The sequence below is a fragment of the Pteropus vampyrus genome, unplaced genomic scaffold (genome assembly GCF_000151845.1).
Source record: "Pteropus vampyrus isolate Shadow unplaced genomic scaffold, Pvam_2.0 Scaffold146, whole genome shotgun sequence".
In the NCBI taxonomy this organism is placed as follows: Eukaryota; Metazoa; Chordata; class Mammalia; order Chiroptera; family Pteropodidae; genus Pteropus; species Pteropus vampyrus.
Window position 1 is genome coordinate 1,135,399 of NW_011888927.1, and position 27,513 is coordinate 1,162,911.

General features: G+C 34.0%; 1 protein-coding gene across 1 annotated transcript in view; it reads left to right on the plus strand.

The window, feature by feature from the left end:
• Window positions 1–27,513, plus strand: part of C2CD6 (C2 calcium dependent domain containing 6) — a 105,842-nt gene that overhangs the window by 10,764 nt on the left and 67,565 nt on the right. The window contains exons 2-9 of the mRNA XM_011369251.2: window positions 3,351–3,437; window positions 5,562–5,613; window positions 7,081–7,241; window positions 14,052–14,174; window positions 18,310–18,354; window positions 19,280–19,348; window positions 21,014–21,093; window positions 25,483–25,605. Coding sequence (XP_011367553.1) covers window positions 3,351–3,437; window positions 5,562–5,613; window positions 7,081–7,241; window positions 14,052–14,174; window positions 18,310–18,354; window positions 19,280–19,348; window positions 21,014–21,093; window positions 25,483–25,605 — 740 coding nt within the window. The remainder of the gene's footprint in view (window positions 1–3,350; window positions 3,438–5,561; window positions 5,614–7,080; window positions 7,242–14,051; window positions 14,175–18,309; window positions 18,355–19,279; window positions 19,349–21,013; window positions 21,094–25,482; window positions 25,606–27,513) is intronic.

Below are 27,513 nucleotides of genomic sequence, written 5' to 3' on the forward strand. Positions count from 1 at the left end.
ATGAGGAACTAAGTCTCAGCTTTATCAAGGCTTTCTGGTAATGAGTCTAAACTGAAAGCTATTAGGCAACTCCTACCTCCATCTTAAATGGAAGGCAGTGGGGGGCATCAAATGGGAATGGTGAGCGTCCTTCATTCTAAGCAGACTATGCTAAGGTGGGCATAGCATAGGAACTGGCAGTTTAAATCCTCCAGAAAGGCACATTTAAGAAAGTGCGACATAGTTATAGGCACAAAGATGTGACTCTATAGCAGTAGTCTCCAATTTCTTTTATTGCACAATCTTGTCAGTAAAAAACATATGAACATCTGTCACCAATGTTTATATATTTATTTATATATTACATAAATATACTGCAATTTATTATATATGAATTCTATAATATACAAAAATTAAAAATAATAAGCAATGTTTTAGAAATGATTTTTAATTCCATTTTATTTGTTAGTGGTACAAAACTCATAAACATCACTCTTTTTGAAAAGCATGATTTAATACTTTGTTATGTAGTGATTTGAAGGTCTGGTTCTAAGGCACATTTATTTCAATATTTGTTTTTAATGCTATTATATTTGAAAAAGATACCTTCAAAGATTTGAAATTCTGAAATGGAAGAGGTGCATCTTGGTTCTGCCTAATCACTTGTCATTTGTCATTTCTGTTCTGTTATGCAAACTTTTTAGTTCAGATTTTATCAGTAAAGTGTTCTCTGATTAATTAGTTCTGGCAAACTAATTGGAAGGAATTGCATTTTTTAATATTTAAAAGGAAAAATAGTCTCTTAACCTGATGAAACACTTCATTTGTGAGATTTTTAATCAAATAAAATTGTTTCTGAGTCTTTAGAGTATAATAATACCATGAGCTTCTAGAGTGATCGTAACACATTTGCACACACAAAATAACATTAGATGGAAGTATTTCCAGTAATTTTCTAACTTTTCTCACCTTAACATTACTTTATTTCAAAGAGATAGTTGTTTTCACATTCATTAAAATGTCATCACCTTACTCTGAAAGGACAGATTAAGAAATATATATTTTAAAATATTTGCTAATTTACATACTACTAACAGCTATTTGTTATCATAGAAAAGGTTAGCAAATTTGGTACATTTGCCTTTTGTAAAAGCAAAGTGCATATACATCGTTATGTTTGCCGACTTATAAAATTGCTTTGCCATGAAATTTTTTAAGATCAGTCCTCATCTATTTGTAAAAAATATTCTACTCCTTAAAGGCATGTAATTGGTCAATCCACTTAACTAGCAAACACAATACCCTGAAAGCATGAGGCACTGATGTGAACCCTTCTGAGCATGAAACTCACACTTTTCCTCAGAATATTTGTCTACTGCTTAGAGTCAGCTGTATGTGTTTACTTTCTTATTTGTTAAAGAAATTGTTAATTTCTGATATTTTTCTCCCACTCACTAGGGGATAATCCCGAGTCCCAGCTGTGAGTGTCCTTGTTTTACGGGGACAGAAAATGACAAAGGAGAAAAAGAAGTCATTGCTCTTGAGCTGGGGCAGGGAAAAAGAGCATTAAAACAAGTCATTTCTAGAGTTAACAATTCCATGTACCTGTAACTTGCACAATGAATAGCAAGATCTGACTCATCAAATAAGAAGATCTTATTTAGAAGATCTGGGTTGGGCAAAGAAACAGCAAAGAAAAAAATTCTTTCTTCTTGGCAGTTGTTTTTCTTATAGCAAAGCTGCATTTTTCCACCTACCTGTCTTCAACACCAGACTGCGCTTCTTGAGGGCAGGAACACTTCAAGCTGGAATTAGCACAACGCCAGGCACATTGCTGTAAATGGTAACCACATGTAAGGATAGCGAGGTTTCTGCTAGGGCTAGGAAATAGGAATATTCTCAGAAAAGGTAAACAGGTAAGCTAGTGGGTTTTCAGAGAAAAGTGTGAGATGGAGGAGAGTAGGTCAAAAGGTCTTTGGGGAAGAAGTGCAGAACAATGTGAGTGAATGTACAGACTTTTTCATAGACGTGCCCAGAGACTCCTAGAAGTTCAAGGTGGCCCCAAAGTGACAGAGGTGATAGGCAGAGTGGAATTAACAAATAGAAATTCTCTGCAGGTTCAGGAGAAATTCTAGGTGGTGTCAGAGACTTTATGAGACTTGTCTTTAGAACTTTCGTTCAAAGTTCTAACAGAATTTTGGCAAAGAATTGTTTTGCTCACATTGTCACTGAAGAGAGCTTTGCGCAAATGAGGAAGAAAAAGTAAAAAGGTAGTAAAATGAAGGGGGGAAGTAGTATTTTTGCCAATTTGTTAAGGATAAGTTGAACCTAAAAATGCTAAGGAGTTTTTCCCTCAGTTATTTTGTATTTATTAAAATGCCCATTCAAAAATAATAAAATGCCCATTTAAAGTAGACTTCCATAATAAGATTACAAAAACATTAGATAGCTTGAAGTTCCATGTTAAATACACATATCATGTACCACAGTCCAATATTTCTGTGACAATATGGTAATTGTTACTCAGTTACCTTAAACTACAAATTAAGTTATCTATGTATAAAACACATTAAACCAGTCGGCTGAAACAATGACAAAATAATCCAAGATATGTAAAACAATTTTTTTAATACCACTAAAGTAGTATATGCTTTAAAACAAAATTTCAACATATCTAAAGATTTATTGTCTATTTTAAAAATCGAACAAGTGATTTTTTTAAAGACGTAACAACAGCAAAGATTCCTGGGAAGTTAGTGCTTGTAAATAAGGCCATGTTAATTCAAATTCAACTAAGGTTAGGGATACATTACTTCTCCTTTTCAAGTTGGATGTTTTTAATAAGCAGTTTTTCCCTATTCTCCTCACTTCTCTCTTCCAATCCTTTCCCTTCCTTTTCTCTTTATTTTGCTTTTAAAATCTATATTAAAATTTCTTGTAATTTTTAAAGGCTAACCATTGTGTATAGTGACCAGAGCCCTTATGAACAAAGACAGAAGGAATATTGGAATAACATACAAGTAGGTTCACTACCATCTATGGGTTACAATACCTAGTCGACATCAGATTAAGACTGGAGTGTGGCAATGATGGTCATTTTTAGTTTGCAAGAACTCACTGTTCACGCTACTATGCCCTTTTTTCTTTGCTGATTCCCTAAATAATTTCATGTTTAATTATATACATTTTATTTTTCTGCTAACTTACTGATAAACATATCAAGGGTAGGGATGAGTTTTCTAGTCATATTAATAACACACTTCCTAGAATAGTACCTGCTACTTACTAGATACTCATAAAATTGAAGAAATATTTTATCTAGTTATGTTCTTTACCATCTACAGTCTTAAATTAATTTATTTACATTGTAGATGCTGAGAAGAACTCTTAGAGGGTCTGAAAGTAAAGAACTAGAAGTAACACCTGAGGCACCAAATTTGGTGCCATTTGGGGACGTGGTATGTATGACTAATCTTCAGTAAACCTATACAAGTTATTCTTATCTCATACAAAGACTAGTTAATGTTTATTATTTGGTAATCAAAAAGAATATATAGAAAATGGTACTCTAATAATATATTCATGAATTTTTTACTTTTATAAGTCAGAAAAGCATCCTAATGAGCAGTGAAATTGTGGAAAACATCCTGATTCACAGAAGAAAAAATGTTTTCTGCACTAGCAATTCCCAACCTCAAGTTACATCAGAATCACCTAGAATACTTTATAAACACATTGATTCTTGGGCCCCACGTACAATCTGCTAACTTAGAATCTGAGAATGGGGCCAAGAAATCATTATTTTTATTGAGACCTTTAGATAATTGTATTTATTATCAGATTTAGGAACCTTTGAGCTACATTTTGAAAATTAACCCCACACCTCTCCCTCATCCAAAAAAATAATAAACTCCAAAACAAAAGCAAATATACTTAACAATCATACACATACACACAAACATACCTGATATCTAGGCTGAGAACCAGAAAAATCTGTTTTCTCTTTTCGGTGCTGTAGAATATAGGACATGAGGGTGTATGCACATTTAGAACTGTCAAATATTGTCAAATATTCTTTTACAGTGATCTTTCTTTTCAGTGATCTATTCTTTTACAGTGATCTTTCTTTTCAGAACACTATTAGAATAGTTAATGGGTATGAAATAAATTTCTCTAGCTCCTATCATATAGTCATACCTTTTCTTGAATAAAAAATGTGATGAATTTAATATCATCTTTCTGAAGGAAAAAGTAAGCCTATATTAATTAATACATTTTTGTTTTTACAAAATACCATGGTGTGCGTTTATCTATATAATTATATAACACTTTTTTTCCTCTCTCACAAACAAAGTTGGAGTAAAAGCCCTCACTGTTCAATTCTAAACTTAGAAAAGATTCTTTGAAATCACTTTGGCTGACATTTACATCTCTTTAGAACTGACATTTTGAAGAAGATTTTTCTTTCACTCACACTTCCTAATTTCATAGTTTGCATTTTCCTTATTTGAATTACATGTTGCTAGACATGAAAAAGCTTCTCTTAAAAGTCAGCTGGAAGTTTTTGACAGAGATATTTGGCATGTGATTGATAGCTCCTCTCAGTGCGTGATTTAGTCACATGACTTTCCTTCTGAAAGTTCTGTGATTTATTCTGCGATATTTGGCAAGATTAGTACATGTGTAAACAATGATAACTACAACACAGCTCACTACTCCTGTTTCTGGTAGTCACATCTTGTTTTCAGAAAAAATATGAAAAAGCTATGTCTTAAAGTTGGGCACATAAAGTGCTTTTGTGAACAGCTTTCTGGCTGCTTTTCTGTTTTAAATGTGTATTTGAGAGTGGAGAGTGAGGATGTTCAGTCTCAGAATCTGTGGCAACATTCGTTATCTGCAGCCTGTTGATGATCATTATTATATTTTTGAGTGTTAAATTTTTTCCTATACTTGAATAGAAATTTATTCTCTTTTCTATAGTATATAGATCTATCATGTAAAAGTATAAGGAGGTATTGAGACATAAAGTTAGGGTAGTTGGCTAAATATATTTGGTAAATACTGCAAATTAGCATTCAAGTGTTCCTGTATTCATTTTGTATTTAATTTTATGGTTAAACACAAGTTATAATTTTCTTTAATATTTAGAAACACTTTGAATAAGGCCATGGCATCTTATAGTCAGTGAATGATTGTTGAATGAATAAAGTGGTTTAGGATACTGGATAAAAAAGCTTATCTGAAGCAAAGCTTATTATATGCAAGATGCTACATTTTATCAGTTCTCACTTAATATAAAATAAAAATGATACAAAGAGTGATGGTTGGAGTTAAGTTGGTAGTGAACCATTGTTTTTCTTTGTATTCTTATTTATTTTAGGTTTATTTTAAATAAATGCTATTTTTCTTCTGTACTTCTGCTTTCTGGCATTTTCCAACAACTAGATATTTCTAATGAGAAACAATATTTCTAAAGAGAAAAAGTGGAGCTTTTTCAAAATATATAGTTTGGTGTTGAGTAAAATTAAGAAAAGTTAACTTTTGAAAATTCATTTGCTGTGTTTTTATTTTGATTATTATAGGTTGGCTGCCTGGCTGTTCGTATAAAGAATTGCAGACATTTTACGCCTAAGAGTATCCTTTCTTTTTACTTCGGAACCATACTATAATCATATATTACTGTTTCACTGCATTATAATATGCTCTAAGACTTAATGGCTTAAAACAGTAACTATTTAAAATAAAATAAAACAAAAACAACAGAAAAATAAAGCCTAGGTCAATTATAAAAAAAAAAAACAGTAATTATCTTATTATCAGCCACTATCTGTGCATTCATTAGGTGGTACTTATTCATATCATCACAGGTGAGGCTGCAGTCATCTGACTAGAATATTTAAATGGCTGGAATATCTAAAATGGCTCATTTGTGTGTCTGATGCTTAGGGAAGATGCCTGCACTCAGCTGGGATGCTGAAATGGTTGGACCTTTCTGTATATTCCTAGGTTCTTGTCTTTCATCATTTTTTCCTGTATTAATTTTGATTTAAAAATATATTACATTAAAATGTGATTTATCTTTGTTACTGAAGTTTTTGGCATCCCCTTAAATTTTGCACCCTGACTGGTGCCTTTCTCACGCAGGCTGTGGTCATGCATAACCTGCATGTTAACATACATAGACTTGCATGTTAAAGTAGTCAAAAGTCCAGGCCAGATTCAAGAGCAAAGGAAAATCAATTCTACTTTTTGATGTAGAGAGTGATAAAAGACTTTTAGCCATCTATAACTTACCTTAATCACCATATGACTTAAAGGAAAAATACATGTCTGCTTGAAATATATGTTACTAATTTATTTCTAAGTAATACTAATTTATTTCTAAGTAATAACTATGCTTCTCTTAAACATTGTTTAAAGGATTTATTTATCTTGGTGCCTTTAAATAAGCTGAATGCCTAGTAATAGATATAGCATAGCATACACCTACTCTCATTATGAAGACATGTTATTTCTTTTTTATATGAGTGAATTATTGAAGAGAATTTTATATAAAGAGATTTTTGAAGATGATTAGTTAAATCATAAAAACAAAATTGTTTTACTGCATCAATTGCTATGAAAGATAAAAATACAGACCAATGTGGTATAAGTGAAGTATAAAGTGAAGTGATGAATTAGAATAGAATGCAGCTTTAAATTTTGTCTTAAAATTAAAAATAAATTACTCTCAAATGACATATTTTTTGAATTTTTGAATTTCTATATAATTATGCTTAAAAAATTTCAGCTATATATTGTAAATGTTTAGTCATCTTAAAAATAAAGAAAAATTTGCAAAGAAGTCATAACGTGAAGATAAAAATATGAGAAATGATCTAAGGAAGTAATCAACCTTTTCCAACTTATATTGTGCCTACCATTGATGGGCAAAAGTACTATTTTACAGGACTTTTTATTTTTTAATATGCTCTACAATTACCTTCTTTATTTATTTGATTGATTCTTAGGTTTTGGCCTGAATTGTTTAATGGACTAATTTTATATGTGTTATTATTCAATTACGACAAAATTTGCTTCCTAAATATCTCTGTATTTCAGTCAGTTGGCAGCATTACAATAATTTGTTCATTCGCATCTCTATAAACAATATTGTGAAATGTACAAAAATTCGTAGCTTGCTATTACAAAACAAACTATATAGCTATAATGAAAAGAACGCTATAATTAAGTTTGATGAAGTGAAGTATTTTTCTGTACAGGTAATATTAAAGTTCTCTTCTAGAGATGAGTGCATTTTTATAGTTTCAACTATCCTACATTAATTATATCTCTTTTGGGTGGATAGGAAAGAAACAAAAGCTATATCTATTTATTTGATATTTTACAGAATTCTATTTCTATATTATAGGCTATATTGGTATTTTTTAAATAAACAGCTTACTGTAAAATGCATAATCTCGGTGGTATTCTTCCCTAGGATCTTACTGTCTATGGTTCTGAGTGTTTATCACACATGCATTTTTCTCTGTCTTGATCTTCCCCTCCCATCACCTCTCTCCCACTCTGTCTTAGTCAGTTTGGACTTCTATAACAAACTACCATAGGCTGGGTGGCTTAAACAACAAACACTTGTTTCTCACCTCTCTGGAGGGTGAAAAGTTCAAGATCAACGTGCTGGCAGATTTGTTGTCCAGTGAGAGCCTGCTTCTTGGTTTGCTATTGGCTGTCTTCTCATTGTGTAGTGATATAGTAAAGAGTAAAGAGATAATTTTTCTCATGTCTCTTCTTATAATGGTGTTAATCCATTTCATGAGATCTCTACCCTTATGACCTAATTACCTCCCAAACACCCACCTACAAATACCATCACATTAGGAATTTAGGCTTCAACATAAACATTTCGAGCGGGCACAAATGTTCAGTCCATAGCACACCCTTTCTTTTTTCTCATCTTTTCCTTTTCCTCTCTCCTTTCTTCTCTCCAATTATTTTTCTCTCCAGTTAATCTCTCCAATTATTTTTGCATGGATTAACTTATTTAGTCTTTATAACACCCCTCTCCCAAAATATATATACACTTATTAGCATCCTTCTTTTGCAGATGAGGAAACAGGTACTGTAAGGTTTAAAGAATTTCCATAAGATCATAGAACTCGTAAATGGTGGAGCTGGGAATGTAATCAGTCTGGCTTCAGGCTATAATTCATTAAATTGCCTCTCACACCAGAGCTTAAGAGTTTGCTTCTATTTATAGTTAAGCTTCTTAGAATCTTAAACGTATCTAAGAGTTTTCTTTACAAGGAGCAACACTATTTCATACCGCTATAGGATTCATTGATTAGTCCAGTTGTTTCCAAATAGTTTTATTACATTGGTTGAATTTCAGTGAAATCCTAAAAATTTCCTCTGTGCTTCATTTTTTTTTTTTTTTAAAGAACTTCATTTTGTTTAAGTGTTGAGTATTGAAGATAGTTATTTAAGCATAGGTTTTTTTAAAAAAAGACAAGGCATAGTTTTGCTAAAGGTAATCCATATTATTTCTTTAACTTTGCAAGTAGTTTTCCTAAGCTTCATTGCCAAGTTTTCAAGAATTTTGTGGATATATGTCTATTTAAATAAAACTTGAAATTAATATTGTAAAATAATATAAATTAATAGTGTGCTTATCTTTATTAGCATAATCAAAATCTTTTTCCTATTTATTTAATAGGAACCATTAGTTTAAGCATATTGAAAAGAGAGTTTTAATGGAACTCAAAAGTTTGGGAATGACTTATTAATAATTACATAGAAAATTGCACAAAGAAACAAAAAAAATGATACATATTAACACCAAGGAAATTAAAATATGATACAAGAAAGGAAATACAGTCATTATAACTATATTGCCAAACTCTGAAAAATAGTTACATATACATAATAATGTAAACACTAAGTATTGCTGTAACAAAAAAGTAAAATATATATCGAGGAATAAAGAGAAGAGAAATGTGAAGATTGTGAGGGGAGGGTGTTGAGAGCTAATATTTTTCTTCTACAGTAAGCAGTCAGTAGATTGTATCTAAAGTTTGAAAATCAATTAACAATAAGCATGTTACTTAGAAACATTTCATGGCAAAAAACAAAGACATCCTTTAAAAGTGATCGAAAGTTGACTTTTAAGGAGTAGAAATTAGGAAGTGGGTAGGGTAGTATTCTAAACCCAAGATTTAATGAATAGAGGTATGACTGAATGATGACCTGGAGAAGCTAATGCCATTGAAAGAAGAATTTATTACTCATATTTCTCGAGAAAATTGGACACATTGCACCACACCACACAGGGCCACAGGGAAAGTATCAGGGTGTTCGGGAGGCAGAAGATAGAAGCAAGCGGGGAGCCTAGACCAAAGCCTTTATTAGGCTTTCCTTGAGAAAAGCGATACAGGCAGAGTCAACAGTTTAGGGTTGGCTAATTTGAATAATTCCAGAAGGCTTTGGGCTGTAGAAGTAGTCTCTAGTTGCCTGGTACCAGGCAGGCCCTGGGATGATATAGGGCAGGGGAAGTTAGACGAGGTGATTAGGGCTATTAATTTGGGATTGGTTAGTTTGTATTTGAAAGATTATTTCCATACAGCCAAGCCCTTTGCTATCTCTAGGAATTGGCTAGCCCAGGAAGGGAAAGTCTCTCTGGCCAGCAAGCTTATTATTTTTTTTTTAATTTTATTTTATTATTTTTTTAATTTTTATTTTTCAACTACAGTTGACATTAATATTATATTAGTTTCAGGTGTACAGTATAGTGGTTAGACATTTATGTAACTTAACAGAGTGATTCCCGCCAATTAGTCTAGTACCTACCTGGCACTATACATAGTTATTACAATATTCTTGACTATATTCCCTATGCTGTATTTCACATCCCTGTGACTGTTTTGTAACCACCAATTTGTACTTCTTAATCCCTTCACTTTTTTTCACCTGGCTGCTGAACTCCCCCTCCCAAAACAGAAACAGACTCATAGACACTTCAAGCTTCTTCAGAGGTTAAAACATCATAAAATACAAGAGAAAAAAGGTTAATATAGGTGGGAGAAAAAATAAGTTGTTTCCTTTTTTAAAATCATTTTATAACTGTTTGACTTTTAACTAAGTACGGTATAACTAGGATAAAATAAAATTATACTGTATATATTTTAGGACTTTAATTTGCTAAAACTTACAAAATAGATCTAGGTTTAAAATAAAACATGCAAACCAAAAAACATAAAGGAACAGTAAGTGGATTTAAACTAGTTTAATCATTCTGGATAACTGTTGTGTAAGTGATGTAAAAACTCATATTGAAGAATGAATAGTAGTGAATTTCTGATCTGACCACACTAGAATAGCTGATATTGGATTTACTATTTTGCTGTAAATAGCTGTAAAACTATTTTCTTGTATTTGACAATGGAACTTAGAAGGCTACAAACCTTAAGAGAAGAGAAGCACTAGAGGTGAGCTCCACATTTACAACAGATTTCTGTCTGGCAGTGAATCTGGTATGGGGAAGTGGAACATAAGCAAAATTGCAGTCTTGCTTGGGGAAGGAGGCAGAGGCTGAGCAGAGGAAATGGAGGAGAGTTGGGCTGCTAAGATGCCTAGAATTTATAAGGCAGCATACTCAAGAGGAAGGAGCAGCAGACAAGGAGCTCCAGAAATCTGTGTAGGTATTCCACTTAGGTTCTTGGCCGGATCCTAAGTTGTACATGTGCAAAGGGAGTTTCTAGGAGAAATTGCAGAAGACAGGTGCTGGAGAGCTGAGAGCTGAGTAGAGATTTCAGAAGTCACAATTTCAGAGTCACTGGAGTCTGACACAGCTAAAAGGAAGAGACCTGGTTGAACATTCTCAGTATTCATTTGAGATCCCAGAAAGGCCAAGTCTCAGGAGTAGCTACCATTACCTAAGAGAAAGGGTTAAACTCTAGGACCAAGAACAAAAACTGAAATAGACACATTCTTATACCAAGCTGTCATAAGATGAATATGGTCTGCCAGTAATTAATTACCTTTCAGGAAAGAACTCAGTACTTTTTAGAGGAAGATATAAAAACCCAGAGTCTATACTACGTATCCTTTGTAATACCCATCATACAGTAAAAATTTGCTACTCATAAGGAAGTAAAAATAAGCAATAGAGGTAAACCCACCAGTGAATAACAGCAGACATTCCATCAGAAACACTGGAGGTCAGGTGACAAAGGAATGCCATTTTTTAAGTGCTGAAAAAACTCAACTTAGATTTCTAAATCCGATTAAAATATTCTTCAAAAAGTTTGTAAAAGCAAAAGCTGAGAGACTTTGTATCTAGAAGGTCTGCATTATAACAAATGGCAAAAAAAAACAAAACAAAAAAACCCAGATAGAAGCTCAGATGCACAGGGAGGAATGAAGAGCACAGGTAATGATAAATATGTGGGTAAAAATAAAATACTATTAAAATAGAAAAGCCTATTTTAAAAATGTTCTCCGAAATATTACTGACTGTTTAAAACAAAGTAATGATGATGAATGGTAGAATTTATAGCATATGTAGAAGTGAGATATATGACAAGAATAGCACAAAGGATGAGGTATAAATTATGCTGTTGTGCATGATACAGTAAAACAGTCCCATTTATAACTGGATCAAAAAAATGTAAATACCTAGGAATAAATTGAATGAAGGAGGTAAAAAACCTGTACAGTGAAAACTATAAGACACTGATGAAAGAATTTGAAGGACACACAAATAAGTGGAAAGATATTCCATGCTTGTGGATTGGAAGAATTAATATTGTTAAAGTGTCCACACTAGCTAAACAATCTACAATTTCGATGGAATCACTATCAAAATTCCAATGCCATTCTTCCCAGAAATAGAAAAACAATTCTAAAACTTTTAAGGAACCACAAAAGACCCTGAATAGCCAGAACAATCTTGAAAAAGAAGAATGAACTGGAGGCATCACACTTCCTGGTTTCAAACTATATTACAAAGCTATAGTAATCGGTGCAGTATGGTATTGGCATAAAAATGGACAAATAATGGAACCTAATAGAAAGCCCAGGAATAAACTCACATATATATGGTCCATTAACATATGACAAGAATATCATTGGAGAAAGGACAATCTCTTTAATAAATGATGTTGGGAAAACTGGACAGCCACATGCAAAAGAATGAAACTACACTATTATCTTATACCATATACAAAAATAACCTCAAAATGTATTAGACTTGATCATTAGACCTTAAACCATAAAACCCCTAGAAGAAAGCATAGGGGTAACTCCTTGACATTGGTCTTAGCAAAGACTTTTTGGATTTGTAACCAAAAGCAAAAGCAACAAAAACAAAAATAAAGTGGGACTACATTGAACTAAAAAGCTTCTGCAGAGTAAAGGAAACCATCGACAAATGAAAACAACCTACAGAATGGGAAAAAAATATTTGCAAATCATATATCTGATAAGAGGTTAATATTCAAATATATAAAAGAACTCACATAAGTCAATAAAAAAAAATCCAATTTAAAAATGGGCAGGACATCTGAATAGACATTTTTCCAAAGAAGACATCCAAATGGCCAACAGGTACATGAAAATGTGTTCAACATCAGTAATCATCGGGGAAATGTAAATCAAAACCATAACGTGGTATCACTTCACACCTGTTAAAATGGCTACTATCTAAAAGAAAAAAAGTAACAAGCATTGGCCAGGATGTGGAGAAAAAGGAACCCCTGTGCATTATTGGTAGGAATGTATATTGGTGCAGCCACTATGGAAAACAGTATGGAGGTTCCTCAAAAAATTGACAGTAGAACTACTATATAATTCAGTAATTCTACTTCTGGGTATTTATCCAAAGAAAATAAAATCACTATCTTAAAAAAGTGCCTGCTTCCAGCCCTCATGTTCATGCAGCATTATTTACAATAGCCAGTAAATAGAACTAACCTAACTGTCCATGCACAAATGAAAGGATTTTAAAAATGTGATATATATAAATGCACTCACATATACACACAATGAAATACTATTCAGTCATAAAGAAAGGACATCGTACCATTTGAAACAACAGGAATGGACCTTGAGGGCATTATGCTAAGTGAAATAAGACAGAAAGACAAATACTGTATGATCTCACTTAAATGTGGAACTAAAATAAAGTCCCAAACCAAACTCATGTTGCAGAGAACAGATTAGTCTTTTGTGAATGGATGAAGGCGGTCTTTTGTGAATGGATGAAGGCGGTCAAAAGGTACAAATTTCAGTTATAAGTCCTGGGAATGTAATGTACAGCACAGTGATTATAGTTAACAATACTGTGCTGTATATTTGAAAGTTGCTAACGGAGTTATCACAAGAAAATATTGTAACTGTGTGATGATGGATGTTAACAATTTATTGTGATAATCATTTTGCAATATATACAAATACCAAATCATTATGTTGTACACCTAAAAGTAATGCAATGTTATATGTCAATTATATCTCAATTAAAAACTTTATTTTAAAGACACTTAGAATTTTGGGGTTGGAGGCATGAGATTTTCTTCTAGTGGAAATGTATGAATTTTAATGGTGACATAATAGTCTTGTGTTACAGAGTTCAAGGTTGAGAGAGAGTTCCAAGTTGAGGCAATGGTATACATTTTATCAAAAGTTAAAGAAAAAAGACTGAAAAAGATGTTGGATGTTTTTTGATATTGGATATTTGGATTACTTAGATTATTTGGATTGGTTTTGGATATTGGATTACCTTTGATAATGTAGTTTCAGTAGAGTATTAAGGCTAAACTTTGTGTAAAATTTAAAAAAGAATGTAGGCAATGGGTATTTCAAAAAGACTATAATTGATGTTAGACATAAACAAGGTCCTGGTTTTTATTGACATTAGGGTATTTGTGACTCCGAGATTGAAAAGTCGTAAGGCTAATAACATACAAAAACTAATCATTAAGTATGTGCATAATATAGTTTATGGGTGTATTTATTCAAAAATTGTATCTGGAACTCAGACTGAACATTTAATGCTTTTTTGGTATGTATTTTGTATCAAGGTTCCCAGACGTCAAGATGATGAGCGGAATAATATTTACTTGGAACTAATGCAAAATGTCAATAAAGAGAAATATCCTCTCTTGTTAGGAAGTGTTCAGGTACACCTTTATGAAGTAATTCAGGTATGTATCAATATCATTTTTTCACCTTGGTATCACATTGTCCAATTGGTGCTCGTTGTTATGATTTATCTATACCTAATGGACTCCTTTTATTATCTGTCTTCCAGCTCATATGTTTAGGAAACAATTTCTCCCTCTGGCTATATATATATATATAAAGATTTGGTTTAAACAACGTAATTTTTTGAAAATCTATTTTCTGGAAGGGTAGTGACAGAACCTAAAAGATTAAGCATGTTTTATTATGTTTTCTGAAATGTTTTAAAATGAGACTCAAACCACAAACTCTGTGTCTTAGTTGGCAGCATAAATTTCAGTTCTTTTATCCTTAGCTGGGCTGTTTGCTCTCTGCCCGGTACATGTGTTGTTTAGGGGTCAGCAAAATTTTTGGCAGAGTCTTTACACAGATTTTGGGGTTCCTTCTCTCTCACTTTCTCCTTCCTAGGAAGTCCCCCCACCCTCCTTATCCCTTTCCAGTAGCCATGGTTGCCCTGAACTCAGAAGAAGAAAACCTACTGATTAGCGAACAAGTATAAACAACCTAAAAGATTTTCGAGAATATTTGTTAGGACGTAAAGCCCTCAAAGACTGTTGGAGTTATGTCAAAAGGTACAGATGCCAGATTGCAGGGGCTCTTACTGGCCAGTTTCAGGATGATTTGAACATTAAAAATATCATTACAATTCTGAATAAAGGAAAATCCATGAACCGTTGGTGATTTTCAAAAAAGAAAAAAATAAAAGAGAGCATGGGAAGAAAAAGGGAAGTTTTTTATTCTTAAACAGAAGAATGATGTAATAAATACAGAAGGAATGATGGAATTACATTTTTGTAACTCAAAACTATAATACAGTATCACAACCAAGATTCAGAATGCCTCCGTCTCTGCAAGGATCCCTCATGTTGCCCTTTTATAGCTGTACCCACTTCCCTTCCACTCCTATCCCTCCTTAACCCTTGGCAACCACTAATCTGTTTTTCATTTCTGCAATTTTCTCATTTCAAAGATGTTATATCAATGGAATCATAGAGTATGTAACCTTTTAGGATAGAGTTTTTTCATCAGCATAATTCTCTGGAGAATCATCCAGGTTGTTGCATGGACTGACAGTTTATTCCTTTTTTGTCGTCGAGTAGTACTCCATGGTTGTGAATGTATCACAGTTTGCTTAACCATTTGCCCACTGGAGGACACTGAGTCATTTTCAGTTTTTGGTTGTTATGAAAAAAGTTGCTATAAACCTTTATGTACAGGTTTTCATAAGAATATAAATGGTCGTTTCTCAGATTATTTCTGGGTTGTAAGGTGGTTGCATGTAAAGTTTTTAAAGAAACTGCTAAACTTCCATAGTGGCTGTGCCATTGTACGTTCCCACCAAAAATATATGAATGATCCAGTTTCTCAACATCCTCATCTGTGTTGTCACTATGCTTTACTTTAGCCATTCTGATAGGTGTGTAGTGATATCGTGGTATTAATTTGCAATTTCCTAGTAGCTAACAATGTTCAACATATTTTCATGAGGGCCTTTTGATTTACTGATTATTCCACTTTTCCTGAAATGTTTATCATGTACAATAAAATGCATAGGCTACTGCACAGATGCACCACAACTATATAGTAAAAGGTCAAGAACAGTTTTATTAACTAAAATGATTCCAGTCGACAAATTTATGCAGATCTGTATGTTTGTTAAAGCTTGAGCTGTTTCATTTGCTATTTAGGTCACATGCAGGGATAGATTATAGACCATTTGTTTTAGTTCTAGAACTACTAACCAGGGTAGAAATCTTCATGCAAACTGGTAAAATCTGGTGCTTGGATGAGGCGTAAAGACATAATGATCAGACCCAAACTATAGCTCATGTCTGGAAGCATGGGAGGACCATTTGATTGCACAATTATACTGCCAATATACATGGAGAGGACACAAATGTATTGTTTATAATTACCAATTAGTATCAATTGCTTTCTGAATGTAATTGTTCTGATTATGGAGGACAAAGACCTTGAGTTAAATTAAACAAATCACATAATAGGTTTTACATGGCTTTATAAAAAAATAACTAGTTGGTAGCTTGAATCATTAATCCCCGATTCCTTCCTGTCCCTGATACATCTTTGGTTCCTTTGAGGTTCTGGGAGAAACCAGAAACATCAGCTAATTGTTAAGGCTTAGAGTCAATTAAGGCATATAAGTGTATTGGAGTTTATAATATTCCTGTATTGATTATAAAAAGGAATGTGATTATTAATTTTGGGATGAATTGTAGTAGTATTTGCATTTATTGGTTTGGCAATATGATCCTTACTAGATGAACCTAGGACTAGATGATAAATTCAACAGTTAGACATATTGGTAGCCACCATAATTATTTGAGAAAGGAAATAGAGGATTCAAAGGTGTAGAAGATTGTTATAGTAATGCCCCCTACAGAACCATACTTTTCTGTATCCATACCTTTGAGTAGTCTATAATTTCCCATTATATAATTTATGGGAAATTATAGACTACTCAAAGGCTTAGCCATGTAACTTACTTTGGGCTGAGGAGATCCAAATTCAGGACAGGAAGCTAAATAGGTCATTGCCATACATTGAAACTCACCAGAGGAGCTGAGCAAAGGCAAGCCCTAAAATTCAGTGGATTGGGATGAGATGCACATTCTGGATGAATATATTAATTGGCTCCGGCAAAGACTCAGTTGGGCAGATCTGAGTGGGACCTCCAGAAATACCTCAAAGGCATTTATTTACAAGAGTTAAAAATATGACTAAAAGTTTGCTTTTATACACGGGAGATGAATCAGTAAGTTGAGATCTTTGATCAAAAGCAGAGACACAGTTTATAAAAGAAAAGAAGAAGCAAAAGGCAGTCTTGGAATAGTGTGATGTTTCGCCACTCCCCACTTTGGGAAAGGAACGCTATCAAGAACTAGAAGTTATAAAGAGCAGGTTGACAGGGTCATTAAGGAAATCAATTTTAGTTATTTATAAATTTTCTGAGAAATCTTGTGATTTTATATGAAGAACTTACAGTGGGTCCTTGAATAATGTCATTTTGATATGACATTGATGAGATGCCATAGTAACTTAGCTTTGGTTTATATCAATTGGTCTTTGGTATTGGTGGTACCATTGTACGTCATTTCACTTGAAGTCACAGGCCCTATCAACTATATTGAGTGAGAACTTACTGTTTATGAGATGCTAATTCTGTGCGATGTCTGCCATTGTACCCACCTGTTATTTCCCTCATTACTAGGAACTGAGAGGGCAGCTGTTAAATAGATTCTTGTGGATAATTATGTTTTTGGAGTGCAAAGGATGTGTGAACCAGGTATCAGACTTCACTAAATGAGAATTAGTGACCAGAATGTCTGAAAGACATGCCAGATAGCATAAGACTTAAAAGAGGAAAACTGTTTATAGCTACATAAAGGAAATAGAAGGGAGTGTAGAGGATGTTACTTCCCCTCCTGACCTTGAAATATATGGGCCTTCATGTGAGTCTGTAAGGGAAGCAGCATCTTTAGTGGTAAGCCAGGTCTCAGGTAAAGCAAAAGGTTGGAATGTTTAGTGGAGCAGTTAAAGATGTAAGGTTGTTAATCATGGAATGGGAATTCCATGAGCCACAGTGGAAAATGCTAGGAAGAAAAGGAACTGTGGGATGTTGGATTAGGCAAGAAGACTGACAGCTCAGCAGAAATGACCAGAGATGGTGACCAAGGATACTGAAGGTTTACCTGGTTAAAAAATCCCAGCAGTCCCTGAGAGATGAGAGAAACACTCAAGTTCTGTCAGAAGTCAGCTTATCATGTAGATTTATGTTTAACCCTTCAAAAGGAGTGGTAAGCATGGGAGTTCCTCTAAGACTTTCAAAAAGGGGAACTGTAACTAGCAGGAATATTTTTTGTCTAAAAGAAATGTAAATATTAACATCCATTTTTGGTACAACAAATTTTTAATGTTCTTCCAAACGTCATACTTGTATCTTAGCTATTAAATAATAAATATGTGCATTAAAAATCATTACCCGATTTTTAAAAATTTATGAAATGGTTTAGATTATATAACGGTGACTAATGAGTGAGTTTATATTTTAGAACTTTATTATTTATTACTTTTTTCTAGAAAAGGTGCTTTACTGAAGAATTTCAAATGTTGAATAAAAACACGGTAAGAACTTTATTGAAATTCTCAAAGTTTAGTGCACATACTTAACATTTTATACAACTTTACTCTGATATTGTTTGTAGCCTCTGATACTGTTTTTATTCTTTTGTTATCTGCTAGTCACTGTTTAAATTAATGGAAATGTATTAAATAAAAAGTACAAAATTTGCTCACAAAATCTTCATCTCCACTTTTTTAAAAAAATGCTGCTCTTACTGCTAAATGGTGAACAAGAAAATTTGAAGTTATTGGTAAGAGAGTAAAATGCCTCTAGTCCCTTCATTGACTGCACAGCCTCAGGATCCTCCCTTACCCATTGAGGAAATATTTTTCTTTTTGAGGAGTTTCTACTTGAATTTCTTTTTAAGTACTTAAAAATTATTGTCTTGATTAATTGATCTATTCAGAGAGGCTTCTGCCGCCAATAGCCGAAACAGGGACAAGGGACGTAAAAAACAGAATGGTGGACATTTGTGGTTATAAGCTCTGACACCCTCCTTCATTTAACTTACAAGCAAGGTGGGATCAGAGACATGAAATCACTTGTCTGAATCAAAATAGTCTCTGAAAATGGAAGTGGAGATGGGAGAAGTGTAACTAAATACTTCAAAAAATATATACATGTATATGAATATATATGCATATATATGTATCTCAGCATAATCCTATTAACAATTGTAAATTGATATTCTCCATATTTTAGTCATATAATATTCCTTAACTTTCACATAAAAGTTGTTAACATTTCAGGAACTCTATAGATTCTTCTATAGGAGTTTCTTGTATAAATGTTTGTTTTTTCAATCAGGAGATTCATGCTTTGTTTTTCTAACTTAAAGATTTGTGAAATAAAAATATCACTTATTATCATTTCTCCATTAAAATGTCTTTCTGATCAAACAATAACATAAATTTGCCCAATGTTCAGTTTATCTGCAGGATGGAGGTAGAATTTATGTTCTCCTATGGAAACTTTGGTTATGGATATTCACATCAGGTTGGTTCACCTTTTAAAAATTATTGTACTGCAGCTTTTTAGTCAGATTGCTCTCTTCTGAGCCTCTATCCTTTCCAGTTTGATAAATTCTTTAAAATAAATATATTTAAAAGAATGCTGTTTTGCCTAAAGAAAACTGAAACTTTATATTATTATTATTTGCTTATGCATTTTAAAATAATGACCTTTTATTGAAAATGTCCTTATTATAAAAATTGCTTTTGTGTGTGTGTGTGTGTGTGTGTGTGTGTGTGTGTACACAATCTTATATAATTGAAAACAAAATTATTTTAAGTATTCAAAAAGTGAGTGTGGATTTTTATATCTAAAAATACTTATTAAAAATAGAGTCATTGATGTTATTTGGATAACATTTTGTACTCTGACCAAATATGCTCCTTTCTTCCACAGTTGTTTCAATATCTGGTATTATTTGTAGCCTCTTTGGTTCATCAAGAAAGTGCTATGCCCAGTATCTTCCTAGCTTTGGCCTGCCCTTTTAAGTTCACTACATATATCTATGTTGCAGTGAAAGTTTTTCTTTCATTATGGACTTAGGTTAGATTCCTAGAATGGAAATTATTGGAAGTAATTGTTGTAGAAAAGTTGTACCAACATATATTCTCATCAAGTGTTTAAAGAATTCTTGATATCTCTGGGCATTATCACGGCTTTGGGGCATTTATGAATCCAGTCTCATTAATGCTGCTGTTATATGGGGGAAATGACCCTGATATTTTTCATATAATCTTTCATTTTTAGTTTTTTCTATTTTTATAGTCTTAGTTCTTTCTTTAATTACCAAATTGAGAGTTGATACAGTCTTGTTAAAAAGTTTACCACTTTGTTAACTGAGAATTCTGTGTAAAATATATTTAAAAATTTTTGTCTATGGTATAGCATAACAAATTTTTAATGCATTTCAAGTCAGAAGTAAGTAATATAGAGATGAAAGCCACTAAGCATAATAAGCTTTTTTCTTTCTCTGCTTTAATCTTACTTTTCTTTCTGCATATTATCTTTATTATTATTATTTTTTTTATCATGAATTAGGTCTTATAGGGGCCCCTAATGGTTCAGTCTTTTTTGTGACAGTCACAGTTTATGAGCACTAACTTCAGAGGTGGGTTTTATATCTGAATGTAGGTATAACATGTAAGAATCCTATCCTTAGGGAGCTATATCCTTCTCAAATAAAACTGAGCAAGTATTGTTGTATGTAAGTGGCTTCTGCTATAAACAAAGCACAAAGGTATTTTATGGAAAAGAGTGGGAAGTAAAAATTCAACTTGAATTTATGTCTATGAACTTTTCAGTAATATAGTCCCCTACTTACCTGTCATGATGATGTGAAAAGAGTACTGCATTGGGGACAGACAAAGCTGCATTCAAATCCTGGCTTTCATGCCTATTGGGTCATCTTGAACAAATTACTGATTTTCAGTATTATCTGTAAAATAAGCAGTTATCTACCTCATGGGATTATTGAGAGGATTAAATAATATCAAAAATATAAAATTCTTGGTAGATAGTAAGTACTGAATAAATATTAGTTCTTCCTCTCTTAATTCCTTTTCTCCTTATATATATCATTTAAGGCCTATTTAGTAGTCCTGGAGCATATGTAACTAAACAGTATTAAAATATGCTTATCATTTCCTTCAGTTAAAACCTCTTCAGAAAATTATTGAGCCATCCATGTTTATGAATATTGCACCACCTCCAGAAAGAACAGACCCTGAGACGTAAGTGTTTGAAATCTTATTAACACAGTCAGATCATGTGGATTTAAAACATTTAATCCATTCGATGGAGCATTTTGGTTGTGTGAAGACATGGCCAGAATGGATCAGACTCAAGGGTAAAGAGAACAGTGAAGTGTTTTGCTTAAAAAGGAGAGAGAAATTTAATTTTGAGTTTCTGGGAATAGCCCTGGAGAGAGAAGAGGTGAGGGGATGAGGAAAAGAAGAGGGGGGATACCAATTTCATGGCTGAAAGAGGGAAGGGAGGAACAGCCCGATGAGGAACGTCAGCCAGTGAGATATTCCTCTTGTAGGAAGAAGGTGAGGGACTTTTAAAATCAAAGCATTTAATAGTTTTCCGTTTTTCTGCTCTGCAGTACAGTGGTGCTGCCCCCACTTCCACACACTTCGTTTGTTACTTCCAAATCTTCAGTAAAAAGGTCTGTCTATGGTCAAAAATATCATTAGCACACCAAAAGTAACTTAAGATATAGTATGTCAACCAGTCTTGAAATGTTAACAGTAAAAATACATCAAGGAAAATTGAGTACCTGAGGGAGAGATGTAATCTATAGTGCTAAAAATAAGAAATGGAAAATTTCTGAAATGGAATTGAGAGAATTAGTTATAGGATGGGAAATTATATTCCCAAGTGTTTACTGTCTTATATAGTCTCACCAAACACCTAGGTATTATCATTAAAAATAAATTTTGTTCATTTGATATTGATGTTTGTTGAAATAGTAAAGTGGAATGTTTTTCTTATATTTATTGATCATTATTTCCTTATCCACTTATTTATTGACTCAATAAACATGTATTGGATGTTTCTCTAGTCAACCCTAATACGTATTTTGATACTAAGAGTGGCTCTAGAGGAACAGACTATTAAGGATGAGTTACCCGAATTGGTTCTGTTGTTTATGGAATTAACTCTTTAATCTGATTAGGTTTAAAGACTCTAATGACTCCATTTCCAGTAGTAAAAAGAGCACTGATAATCTATGGCATAATCTGGCTGTAGAGATATGCAAAGTATCATCCCTAGGTGCTCCTAATCAACCATTTATAAGAAGCAAAGATCCGAGTGACTGTGTATATGATACTTTTAAACATTTCTGTCAAACTAAGGAATATAATGATATTGGCTGGGTACTCTTAATGTTGTTGGACAAAGTTGAAAAAGAAAAGGATGAGTTCAAGGATTCAGATTCCCAGCTCAAGCATTGCATATATGACCTGAAATCTTTTAGCACTGAAGGACCCTTATCTTGTAGCCATAGAACTAAGATTGCTAAAAATCAAACCCAGAATTTCTTTTTGTGACTGGCTGACTTATAGCACAAGCTGAACTCCCAGTGTCTACTGTTAAAGTGAGGGCCTTAATTGGGAATAAATGGGATACTTAAAGTTGAAATGGGAACATGGAGGAAGACCCTAATGAAGCTGGAGATGGTGAGCCCCTAAATTCTGATGTATCTTCTTTGCCAGTGGAAGTGACCTTTCAACCTCCACTAGAAGAGACCTCACCTCCCCCAGCAAAAGTGACATCACCATTCCCAGGCGTAGTGGCCTTTCCACCCTACACTGCTTCAGGAAACACTAATAGCCTCCTCTGAGGCAGTTGTCACACATCTTGGTTCTCCTCAGGACCTACCCCTACCATCTCTCTTTGCTTCTAGGCCTATAATTAGACTAAAGTCCCAGAAGGCCCCTAAAGGTAAGGTACAAAGTGTGACCCATGAGGAGGTGAGCTACACTCCAAAAAGAACTACTTGAGTTTTCTAATTTATACAGACAGAAATCCAGGGAACATGTGTGGAAATTGATATTAAGGGTGTGCGATAATGGTGGAAGAAACTGAAAGTTGGATCACACGAAATTTATTGATATGGGCTCACTAAGTAGAGATTCTTCATTTAATGCTGCAGCTTGGGGAGTTAGAAAGGACTCTGACAGTTTGGTTGGTTGGTTGGTTGGTTGGCTGGCTAGAACATGGACCAAAAGATGACCCTGAGCAAATTGGAAATGCCAGACCTGTCTTGGTTTGACGTAGAGGAAGGGATTCAAAGGTTTAGAAAGATTGTAGTGTTAGAGTAGATTTGTTGTTTAAGACCTACTCACTCACCCTGGGAGGCTCCAGCAAATATACCGTTCACCATGACTGTGAGAAAGAAATTTGTGAGGGGAGGCCCATCCTTAAAGAGCTCTATGATTGCTCATCCCAGACCTTACAGTGGGAACTACAGTCACTGAACTGGAAAACCTAAATGAATTGCGAATAATTGAATTCCAAAGTAGCAGGGGCCAAGTGATGGCACTCAACTGCCAAAGGCAAGGTGAGAGTGGTTACTGTAATGGACAGTAGAGTCAAAGCAGCAATCAGAATAGTCTGACTCATACAGACCTATGACATCGGCTTAGTTGATAATGATGTTCCTAGAAATAATATATATAGGAAGCCTACTAAATTCTTACTTTATCTGTATAAGCAGAACAGTTCTAAGTCAAGTGAACAAAAGTCAAACCTGAATCAGAAACAGTCACAGCTCCTCAATCAATTCCCAGCTTGAGCCAGCTTATAGCTTGAGTGAAGGAGAGACCCGGTCCCCTTGAGGAGAGACCCTCATACACTGCTAAAAATTTATAATGTTGGCCTTTCTCCCAGCTTTTCCCCAAAGGGAACTACAGCTTTTTACCAGGGTAACTGTGCATTAGGGACTACTGGACACTGGCTCTGAACTGACGCTAATTCCAAAAGACCCAACATATCACTGTTGTCTACCAGTCAAGAGTAGGGGTTTATGGAGGTCAGGTAATCAATGGAGTTTTAACTCTGATCCTTCTCACACCAGGTCCTGTAGGTCCCCAAATCCACCCTATGGTTAATTCCCCAATTCCAGAATCCATAATTGGAATAGATATATTCAGCAGTTAGTGAATCCCTACATTGGTTCCCTGACCCGTGGAATGAGGGATATTATGGTGGGAAAGAACAAATGGAAACTAATAGAACTACCTCTACTATGGAAAATAGTAAAGCAAGAACAATGCCACTTTCCTGGAAGGATTACAGAGATTAACGCCATCATCAAGGACTTGAAAGATGCGGGGGTGCTGATTCCCATCACATCCCCATTCAACTCACTTATTTGCCTGTGCAGAAAACAGATGGATCTTAGGGAATGATAGTAGATTATTGTAAGTTAACCAGATGGTAACTCCAGTTGCAGCTGCTGTACCAGATGTGGTTTTATTGCTTGAACAAATTAACACATGCCCTGGTACCTGGTCTACAACTGTTAATCTGGCAAGTGCTTTTTTCCTCCATATTTATTAATAAAGAAGCAGTTTGATTTCTGCTGGCAAGGCCAGCAATATACCAGCCCTATGTCATACTTTAGTTCTACAAGAATCTTCATTGTCACACTGGTTCATTATAGTGATCACATTATGTTAATTGGACCAATGAGCATGAAGTAGCTACTATTCTACACTTATTGGTAAGACATTTACATGTTAGAGGGTGGGAAATAAGTCTGACAAAATTCAGGGGCCTTCTACCTCAGTGAAATTTTAGGGATCTAGTGGTATGGGCTTGTCAAGGTAGTCCTGCTAAAGTGAAGGATAAGTTGTATCTGGCACAACACTGGTGTGCCTCTTTGGATTTTGGAGGCAACATATTTCTCATTTGGGTGGGCTACTTTGGCCCAATTACCATGTATATTTTATATATACATATACATAGCGAATATATTGTCTTCCCTCTTATCTCCTTATGTAACATAAGATATATTGTCTTTATATCATAATATTTAAGTATTGTTAACTTTACCTCATAGTTTTTAAGTTTTAGGATATCAAGGAGAAGAGTAAACATCACCCAAGGACTTTACCTCTTCTGGAGAGGGGCTAGTGAGTTTTTGGTTATTTGCAGAATAGTCGTATCATGTTAGGTGGAATTATGAGCTTGTTATTGTTTCCATTTGGAGATTAAATACGTTTTAAGGTGTTTATGAGTGCCAGGTTGACATGGGGTGGACCTGTGATAGTTAATTTTATGTGTCACTTTCACTGGGCCATGAAATCGAGATTTGGATCTAGAAACTAGGAGAGACATCTGGGCTCAAACACTTCTCTTTAGAACTGCAGGTCCTTTCCATTTCCATCCCTGCTGCCCATGACCTTAGTAGGAAGAGTACTCAGGAGAGTATTTCTCTCAGGATTGTTGACTTTTGTCTTCTTTCCTAGCTCTGTCCTCTGATGGTCCACGGTGGATAGTTGAGCTTACAGTGTAAAAAAAAACCAGAATGATTCCAAAGTGGTAGCTACCACCGGTTTTAGAGTGTACTTTTGTATAATTTCATATTTAACTTTATTACAATTTTTCAGAAATGTTATTATACCACAGCCAATAGAATATCCAGCATTCTTATCCCCAGACCTGAATGTTACCCAACCCAACCAGCCTTCTGTAGTGCGGCTCGAAAAGCTTCAACAACAACCTCGGGAAAGGTAAAAAAACAAACAAAATAAATTTTAAATTTTATTTATGTGTTATTTGTATATTAATATTTTTCTTTGAGACATGGGCTTGCTATTAGTTCAGAAACCTTTATTTCATGGGTTCAGAGGCTGTTCCTGAATTTTGCTTATTATATGCAGGTGTTTGTTTTAAAAAGTCAGTGCTGTGACAAGAAGAGAGGTGAGAACTCTTTTACAAAGTAGCATTAACCTAAATAAAGAGGTAAACTGAGGCAATCTCAAAATTGTCAAAAAAGATGAGTTTATTCAGAAATATAGAGGAATTACAATTCAGAACATGAAAACTAGCAAACTACAGATGAGTCCATTGAGGGTTTGGGGTAGGCTGTATTTATGGGCAAGGAATGTAAAGAGGGGAAAGTTCAGTTAGAGTCTGTCAAAATAAAAAGCAGACAGAGACTAGTTTTGAAAATTCCCTGAGCTGATAAAAACAGTCATCCAGTCATACAAAAAAAGTTCAATTCAGCTTATTTTGCAGGACCAACTTGAGTTGGGTCATTTCTTCTTCATTATCTAGAAACCGTAAACAAACTTCCAAGGTTGATATGAGGCAACACCTGACCAATTCCCTATCGTTTAAGAAAGTTCCAATATTATCAGTTTTTTGTAAATCTGGGATTTATGTGAAATCAGTTTTTCAGTCCTTAAGTTTTGTTTTTCTGAGGGCACATGCATGAGATTTTACATTTTATGTCCTCCAGTTCCAACTTAGATTAAAATTCTTTCACAGGAGGAAGTATAGTACTTGCTCTGCCTCTTGACTCAACGATGTAGTCTATTAGTCTCCTCTTCTCTGTGTATCACTTTTTTCCCCCTCTGTTTTAGTCTAGATTTTAAAAAATCTATTTATAGTTCACTGGTTTTTCTTTGTTTCTAATCTGCTGTTAAACCAATTAAATTCTTAATTTTAGTTATTTTCTTCTGTTATTGAATTATTCTTTATTTGATAGTTTCTACTTCTGTACCAAAATCCTCAGTCTTATCTCTTAATTCTTTGAGCATATTAATCATTTGTATTTTAAAGTTCATCTCTGATAATTCCATTATCTGAACCTCCTGATAAGTCTATTTCTATTGTTTTTTTCTCATAATTTTCAGTCAAATATTTTATTGTCATATGCCTAGTTGTTTTTATTGAATGCCAAACATTGTATTTGAAAATCTATAGAACTAATTAGATACTCTTGAGTGTATATACTTACAGAGAAGATATACATTTGCATCTGGCAGCCAGCTAGACCAGGGTCACTAACAATCCCAGATCACTTTAATTCAATTGAGATCAAGATTGAAATGAATTTGGGGGCTTTAGTTCCTGTAAAGATTAGTCTTTTTCTGGTTTACTCATTCCTAGCATCAGGACTGGGGTGAGAATAAGGCAGCTAGGGCACAATTCTGAAGAAGGCACTTAGTCTTAGGGTATAGCCTTTTAGGATCCCACCTGAAACCTTAGGTGTTTATCATGGCTTCTCATCCTTGGCAGAGTCTGAATTCTGGTTTTTGTTCCTCAGTCCTTGTATATCTATCTTAAAGCTCTGCTTGGCTTCTTAATTCTTGGCTACTAAAAATGCCTTGAAGGAGAAATGATACCAAATTATAGGCTTAAAGTCTCTGGACTTCCTTTCTGTCTAGAATTTTAGATCTGCAAATTCTTGCTGCCTTTATAACTGACTGCTACTTTCAAACAAAAATTTAAAAAAATATTTTGTCCAGCTTTTTAAGTTGTGCATTGGGATGGTTTGTCTGAAATAACCTGTTCCATCAACCTAATCCATCATTGCCAGAAAGAGAGCTCCCAAACATTTAGAAAATAATTTATGTGTACATAAGTTTTACTCAGATTCATAAATGAATTTATAAACATTGAACTGAATAATC